This window comes from Gadus macrocephalus, chromosome 18 (genome assembly GCF_031168955.1).
Source record: "Gadus macrocephalus chromosome 18, ASM3116895v1".
In the NCBI taxonomy this organism is placed as follows: domain Eukaryota; kingdom Metazoa; phylum Chordata; class Actinopteri; order Gadiformes; family Gadidae; genus Gadus; species Gadus macrocephalus.
Genome location: NC_082399.1, coordinates 13280051 through 13288314, shown reverse-complemented (window position 1 = coordinate 13288314; position 8264 = coordinate 13280051). Strand labels below are relative to the sequence as shown.

Sequence of the window (8264 nt, the reverse complement as noted above, 5' to 3'; positions counted from 1 at the left end):
TTGACAGATGTTTCTGATTGGCTAAAATGAAATGCATACATATATTTGTGACATTTCACAGCACCAGCTGAGCCAATGAATATGCAGCAATTGCAACAAAAAAAAAACTATACTGAACTAACTGCTCTGGAGGATCACTACAACACTTGGTTAAATGAGTTTGTCAGTTAAATTATTTGAATTTTAAATAAACAACCATCTAGTCAATACTGATGATTCTGAATAAATTAAATCGGCCATTTCTCCCTATACTGTTTTTCTATATTCCATCACTAATTGGACTTGATTTCCAATTAGGAACCAACTGTTTAAGATCCAGACGGTCCCAAGTCCAGCCTGGTGTGTGTATCTCGTTGGTGTGGGTTTCACCAATTAAGCTGCTCTCACTCTCTCCCATTTGGAGTAATTACACCGCCCGCCCTGCCGCTGAAATAGGACGCGGGCTAAAAATATTAGCCCAGTTTGTGATCGCACAGACCTGCAGGACAGAAGACAACCACATACAACAACACGGCCGGATGGAAGAAGTGCGCGGGGAAGGCAGAAGTGGGTTAATCACTGATTGAACTCGCTGATTCAACATATACATCTGTAATGTGAAAAGAGAGGGAGACACAGAGACAGAGAGCAACAGACGGGGACAGACAGAGAGAGACTGGGACAGACAGCGACAGGGACAGACAGAGTGAGACAGAGACAGACAGCGACAGCGACAGGGACAGAGTGAGACAGAGACAGACAGCGACAGGGACAGACAGAGTGAGACAGAGACAGACAGCGACAGGGACAGAAAGACAGCAATAGACAGGGTATGACAGGGACAGAGACGGACAGAGAAAGACAGCCAAAGAGAAAGACAGCCACAGAGAGAGTAAGACAGAGACAGACAGGGACATAGACAGACGGGGTTAGATAGTGACAGAGACCGACAGTAAGACCTAGACAGACAGGGTTAGACAGAGAGCGACAGAGCAACAGGCACAGACAGGGACATTATCTTATTGCATCATTATCCATTTTTTCCTCTTGGTTCAAAAGCTAGAAAATGGAAGAGATTATTATTCCAGAGTAATAAATAGTGTATTCAAAATGATGTATTATATACCCTCGCCTTCTGAACCAATTTATATGGACCAATATCTTGTTACTATGTGGTATTAAATAGGATATAAGGGAAAAATATTTATTGGATGAGTAATCATTTAGAGTTAACACCCCCGAGTTATCTAGTGGTGTTGGTGATAATATATCTGTATGTGACATAGGCGCCCTCTGCTGGCCTGTTAGCGACAGTGGGATAAAGTAAGAAACGGCAGTCAAAGAAGGATGTCGGATTCCAAGAGCACTATAAAACGGGATGCAGGCAGGAATAAATGGCTGTAAAGAGAGAGTGCTCTGTGAAAATACATGTTCTGGCTGACTGCCTCTGTGTGAGCCAATTTGAGCAGGGTCAAACCCACGCCTTCACATGCTGAACTTTTCTGAAGTCACATACACAATTTAAATGCCATACAAACGTTTGGTTGTAAATATTTATATAATTGGTTATAAATATTTGACACGTCTGTTTCAGCAACGTTACGTCCTTCAACGCGTATTGCGTTTCCCGAATCTCTCTCAAGTCGGTCAACGTCCCCCATCACATCATACCAGTTCACCCACTCTCTCCGTTCCCCCAGTAGGACACACACACACACACACACACACACACACACACACACACACACACACACACACACACACACACACACACACACACACACACACACACACACACACACACACACACACACACACACACACACACACACACCTTAGTTCCTCAACGTTCAACTTTTTTTTTGGAGAAAGTGCTTCATGTTTCATGAAAAAGTCGTTTTAGAAATCAGATATATTATTGTTATTATCATAACTCAGCATGTTGTCAATGGAGTCAAGCCAGCGGTTTTGGAGCGGAGTGTCCTGACCTATTGAAGTCGTGGGTTTTCAAGGTATCCCAAGGCCAGTGTTTACGAATACTTTTCGTTTGCGTCCTGACGTTCCATCCAGACGCTCCGACCGCGGCCTCCCCTCCGCCGCGGCGGACTCAGGAAACGGTCTTCCCCAACAGGAAGAGGGCGTCGTCCTTCCTGCATAGCACGCGCTGCATCTTGAAGGTGTTGGGGGAGGTGCCGGAGTGGTCCATCATGCGCTCCCTGAGCTGAGCGAACGCCCCCGCCGCCACCAGCTGCACCCTCATGGGTCCGATGCTGCCTTTGGACCGAAACGACTTGTACACGGCCGACACCTGCTGGAGACAGTGGTCCAACTGGGGACCAGCACCAGGACACAGTGAGGACCCCACAGTCGGTCTGGGTACAACCATCCCATGAAGGGCTTACCAGTTTGAAAAAAAAGGGCCGTGGCGCTTTTATTTTGGAATTGTGTCCATTGCCGAGTTTGTGTTGGTGATAAGAAATGACATTCATCCATGTACGAGATGCAAAACAGTATTGGATAACTGCACCGACATGGTTACAACGATCCCATGAAGGCCAGTCTTTTTAAACGGCCATGGTGCTTTTATTTTGAAGTTGGTTTCATTGCCCTGTTTGTGTCGGTGATAGGAAATGGTATTCATTCATGTATGAGCTGCAAAGTGATATTGTAGAACTACACCGACATGTTGGTGACATGAATTTTGATCATTTAATGTCGTCTATTTGCGGGGGATTGCGATTTTTTTAACGAAAAACAAGAATAAAATCTAAAGTGAGGTTAATCATGATGTACCTTATAGCGCTGCTCCTCTGACAGGTTCCTGAGGCCCTTCAGCTCCACAAACACCTGGTAGTGAGGGTCGCATCCGCCCACAGAGTCCCCTGCACAGCCGTAGGGAGGCACACTCGCACACATTAAGACCTCTCACACACATTCAGTATCTAATGTGGGGTTTTAAACCAAGTATACAAATTTAAACCAAAGCTCAAAAGTGGAGAGAAGGAGAGATCTTACCTAAACCCTTATCTAAATCAAGCTATTTAGCAAGTAGGAAAAACTAAAACATTTGTAGAAGAACAAAACAATTTCTAGCTAAACATCAACAGATATATATATATATATATATATAGGCCTATATATATATATATTTTTTTTTTTACTCCCCTTCAACTCTTCTCAGACGATAGCAAGGCTGGTTCTTTCCTTCTTTCTAGCAAGACCGAATCAGTTTGGCAAACAACGAATCAGAGTTAAAGCTTGATTCAACCAAATTACCCAGAATGCCACTCTCGACGCAGCAGTAGTCCACCAGCTGCGCCCCAGGCCACTGGACCAAGACCTGCTTCAGGGCCTCCAGAAACACCACCTCAGATACCTTCTCCCCACGCAGGCTGAGCATCTGGCCACGCCTGGCACGAACACACACAAACACACACGCGGGTTACGATACATCTGGAATTGGAAGCTATATACACTAACACACAGCGACCCTTTTCCATATGCATGTCCTGGATCGGCACATGTGAAGGATTGGATGAGAGATTGAGTCTTGTTTTCACATTGGAGAATGCTTCACACATAAACGAGTGAATAGCCATGTCTGCGATCCAAAAGTGTGAGATATTTCGGTTGGACTAAATGAGCACAGCATGGTTTGCTATCCAGGGCCGAAAATGCAGATGGAAAAAGGTTGTACTTGTGGTTGTCTGTGTCTGTGAGCGCACGCGTGCGTGCGTGCGTGTGTATGTGAGCGTGTGTTGGTGTGTGTGCGTGCGTGTGCGTGTGTGTGTGTGCGCGCGCGCGCGTGCGTGCGTGTGTGATTTCCGTACCTGTACTGAAACTCCATGATTGGACACTGGTTGTGGAATCCGACCACCTTCACTACGTCTCCCAGCCGGTACCTGAGGTAGTAGTATTCAGTGGATTCAGTCGCCTTGTGAGACCATCCACCACGTTTGCGTGTTTCACAAATAATAGGAATATCGCTCTGGTCTTGGTTGGGGAGCAATTGATTTGCACATATATATCATTGTTCAAAAACAGAGCGATTAGGACGGTCTCACAAAGTAAGAAATATGTGGGTTCATCCTTGACCGACAGTTGGAGGAACCGACCCGCCGACCTGTAAAGTCCTGAGGCGTTGGTAACCACCAGCTCGTAGCTCTGCCCCTCCTCCACCTCTCCCATCAGGAGCGGCTGAGGAAGCTCCGCCTCCAGGCAGGCTTCCGGAAGGAACTCGCAGAACATGGAGCGCGGGCAGAGCAGGTAGCGCCTGGGGGACGCCTGGGGCCACAGGTTCACCCCGATCAGACCTGCAGGGGCCCCAACGGCACCCAAACAGTTATACTGTGTGGAAGGGAAGTTGCTCTTTGAGACCCGTTATATTAGCTACATTATGAAACGGTTTTCCCAAGTAAATGTTTCTCTATGTTCCAATTTCTTTGCCTTAATGTATTTATGTGTAGATTTTGTATCAGTATTTTTACTTCAATTTTATTTTCTATTCTTCATTTCGTATTAGCCAGGGGGGTTTAGTCCACGGGGGGGGGGGTCGCTCCTACCTTCCGTGGCAGCGTAGAAGGGGGAGTACAGGTCCACGCCCTGGCAGTAGTGCTCCCTCAGCATCTCCCCGTAGATCTGGTTGGACCCAGAGTCCACGGCCAGCACCAGGTTGAGCCGGGGCCACAGCCGCCGGGCGACGCCCCTGAAGCCCCGCCGGAAGTGGGCTCGGAGCTGCTCCGCCCTCTCCGGGTCCGGCCTCAGCAGCCGCTCCAGCTCCGCCCTCAGCCGGGGCTCCAGGCCCAGCGAGGGGCTCAGCCGGCCCACCTCCACGTCCTCCACCAGCTCCTGCCACCGCTCCTGAGGAACCCGGCACATGGCGTCACGGCACGCCGTTCGGTTCCCCCTGACTGACCAGGGGAGGCGGAACCTGTTCACTAACGCCCTGTAGGGGATACGGCTGGTAGCGAGCCCAGGTCATTCCCTCTGGGTCACTCTCAGCCCACCCTCCTGTCTGTAAAGTCCATAATTCGCCTGGAGCAAGACGTGGTTGGACACGATAAGAACCAGTCCATGATCAAGTAAAAAAGGGTCAAGGAACCAAGAAGTTGTATTCCTCTGTAACCTTTCAATCATGATAGAATATAATCCGAGACTTGCACTGGCAAAAACAAGCACATTTATAGGACCTACATTGAAGGGGCTATAAACCTAAAGGATTACATTGCAGAAGATTTTATCTGGATTACGGATGCAGCGTTCTCGCCTCAATACTGGACCAATTTCAAAAATATTTGTCTGCATTAGTCCCTTAGGCCAGAAATGATCGGAAAATTAATTGAAAATCCCCCAACTTTTCCATTAAGTTGGAAGTCATTACAACCACGATATAAGAACCAATCAAACTTACCTGCAAGGTGGTGAAGGCATAAAAGAGGGTGGAGGAGAAGTTGGACTCTAGGGCGCCCACACTAGGGTCCCTAAGAGCGAACAGGAGGTGGAGATACAGGACGTCCCGCTCACTGGGTGCCTGACAGAGGGAGAGACAAGAGTGGGGAGGGAGCCGGGACAGGACATTGAGGGTCACCTGGAGGGGCAAGAGTTACCTAGCTGTCACCGAGGAAGTGGGTGTCGCCGGTTAGAGTGGGAGCTACCCGAGAGGTGCTAACTCTCTGGTTATCTGGGTGACAGCAGAAAAGTGGGGCTCATCTGAAGGGCAAGGTTTAATCTATGGGCTAACGGGGTGTCACCTGGAAAGAGGGTGAGCGGGGAACCCTGGTACATTCAGATTCAGAAAACTTAATTCACCCCAAGAAGAGCAATTCCTTTTGAAGGACAGGGTGTAACCTGGACAGTGGGGGTCCCCTGAACGACAGGGTGCTACTTAGGTGTTTTCTGGGAAGTGGGCGTCACCCGTGTGTTACCTGGAACGCGGGCGCTGGGGTGGTGTAGAGGTTCATCATATGCCGCGAGGAGGCGGGGCTAGAGGAGTTGGGACCGATAGGAATGCCGGCCTCCGATTGGCGGAGAGTGGGATTGTAGAAGAACTTTGTGGTGCGTTGAAGACTGTCGGTCCCCGGATACACCTTACGCATCACATCTAGAGCCACACACACACCCTGCGGACAGCGCACGGACACACACACACACACACACACACACACACACACACACACACACACACACACACACACACACACACACACACACACACACACACACACACACTTTCAGCAGACTCGATACTCAAATGTTTGGTGTTCATAACTTAAGTATGATTTTAAAGTCACATCTACGTCAGAATCCTAAAGTTAAGTGACTTGAGACTCTTGGAGTGGGGGTGGAAGGCCCACCTGCATGAAGAACTCAGTGTTGGTGTCCCTGGTGCTGAGCAGCATGGCGCTGGCGGCAGAGGTCCCCGACGTCATGGCGAGGAGCAGTGGCCGCTCCGCAAGGATGACCCGCTCCTCCCCCGACGCCACGCGCCCAATCAGCTCGCGGTAATGCTCGTAGGTGGTCACCGGGTGGCGGGCACGGAACGTGCTGACGTCTTTTGGGAGAAAAGACGATGAAGATGACCCTAACCAATCAAGGAATGCCCTGAATGGTCCGAAATTAGCTCAGTTGAGTCTAAAATCGAATTAGTCTCTTCAAGGCATGCAGTCAAGCACAGCAGATAGTCTCACAGGCTTCTCCCTCACACATAACTGACGAATGGCTGTGTCATTTCTAACTAATCACAAACAAGTTATATCTCTTTACAAAACAGCACAATTAAAGGAAAGGCAAATAATGAAATAGATAACGATACACCCTGTCATACTTGAGTCGGAGTTTAATTCAACACTTCCTTACCTTTAATAGAATTAAAGTCGTAGCGCTTTCCATAAAGCGTGTCTGTGTTTTTACGGACACGCTTCAGCAGAGTCTCCTCCTGCAGCCGCGTCACGTCGCGCGTGTCGGCTTCAAGTTTGTTTCTCTCCCGCTTACCCAACCAGCCGACGACCTTTATCGCCAGATAATGGCTCAGCAAGCTGTTAACTGTCCGGTCGTTTCCTTTCACTTTGGACCTGATATCCCTCCAGATTAGAGCCATTCCGGCCGCAGAGAGGATGCCAAGGGCGGTCGGGAGCAGCGGCGGCATTCCTAGTATATAACAACAAGGAAACGTGTTATATAGTGAGTTACACAATTAGTGTAATGCTCCATCTGTGTCATTAGGGGGCGACAATGCACATTACAAAGTTACAAGATGAGCTGTAAAGGGCTTACAGTAAGGGGCTGTAACTTGTAGCCTACTTTATACATAGTGAATTACGGTGACACACAAGAAATGAGGACTCGTATATATTATTCAAATATATCAATTGAATAAGAAAATAAAGCTACTGAACCTATACAGATTATATATCTTTATATATCGCCCTGCAAGTATATTTGAGTCACATCTGTAAGAATCCATGGCATTATCCTTTGCCATATATATTTAGAAAAATGTAACATATGCGCTTTAACAGGTTATTATATAGTGTAGTTAAAGGCACGTACCATTTATTGGTGCAATGAAAGCAACAGCGATGGAAAGAGTTGCAAAGATCAGAGGCAGCACATTATACCTCATTATATCTGCTTTATGGTGTACGTTCCAAGGTTTATTACACATGGTTAGGATCCTAACTAGGAGTGAATAGGATGCGGATGTTTAACTACAGAGGAGACGATCCGATTTTTCTTTGGTTGAGTTTTCCACTTCCTTGTTTTGATCGAGTCGGCTGCAGCGATTGGAGAAAAAGGTTAGCGACAGACAAACCCACTCCTGACCAGATCTGGTTGCGTCGTACTGTCAGATGCGGCATGCCGCATGCGCTTCACGCACGTTTCCTCACCACCACGGATAGCTTCACGTATTATTATTATCATAATAATAAATAAATGAATAAATATAGATATATAAATCTATAATAAATAAATATATGAATGCGACACGTGGCGGCGGATTGTATTTGCGTGGTCGCATATCCGTTACCAAGGCAACCCGCTGGGCCGCATCTGCACGTGGTTTAACTAATTAGTGCCACGCTCCGCGCTAATGAGTTCACCTGCATGTGGCGACTCGTGCTCAGTCATCTCTAACTTACCTGTCTGCTGCTCACTAGGCCAAACTAAGCAGGTCGGTCTCCCCACTAAACGTCTCCCAGGTACGGTGATGTATACTTTAGGAGTTTAACCAGAACTTGGTTGGAGTTTCCCGGTTTTGTGTGACAAATGACAGTTCTTGTAACGAA

At 47.7% G+C, this 8264-nt stretch overlaps 1 protein-coding gene across 1 annotated transcript; it reads right to left on the bottom strand.

Moving 5' to 3' along the window:
- Positions 1-1514: 1514 nt before the first annotated feature.
- On the bottom strand, positions 1515-7745 carry ghdc (GH3 domain containing). Its single transcript, XM_060036381.1, has 11 exons — positions 7528-7745; positions 6835-7125; positions 6333-6529; positions 5904-6098; positions 5390-5509; positions 4542-4839; positions 4103-4292; positions 3810-3881; positions 3256-3389; positions 2773-2861; positions 1515-2308 (listed from the first exon to the last, which is right to left on the bottom strand). Exons 1-11 carry the CDS (start codon positions 7640-7642, stop codon positions 2087-2089), a joined length of 1923 nt encoding a protein of 640 aa, XP_059892364.1. The 5' UTR covers positions 7643-7745; the 3' UTR covers positions 1515-2086.
- Between the last annotated feature and the right edge of the window lie 519 nt (positions 7746-8264).

Excerpts from the sequence above, each read along its gene's own strand:
- ghdc (XM_060036381.1), bottom strand. The coding sequence starts at position 7,642 with ATGTGTAATAAACCTTGGAACGTACACCATAAAGCAGATATAATGAGG. Across the intron at positions 3,882-4,102 it reads AACGCCTCAGGACTTTACAG|GTACCGGCTGGGAGACGTAG; the intron begins GTCGGCGGGTCG and ends CTACTACCTCAG. Across the intron at positions 3,390-3,809 it reads ATCATGGAGTTTCAGTACAG|GCGTGGCCAGATGCTCAGCC; the intron begins GTACGGAAATCA and ends TGTTCGTGCCAG.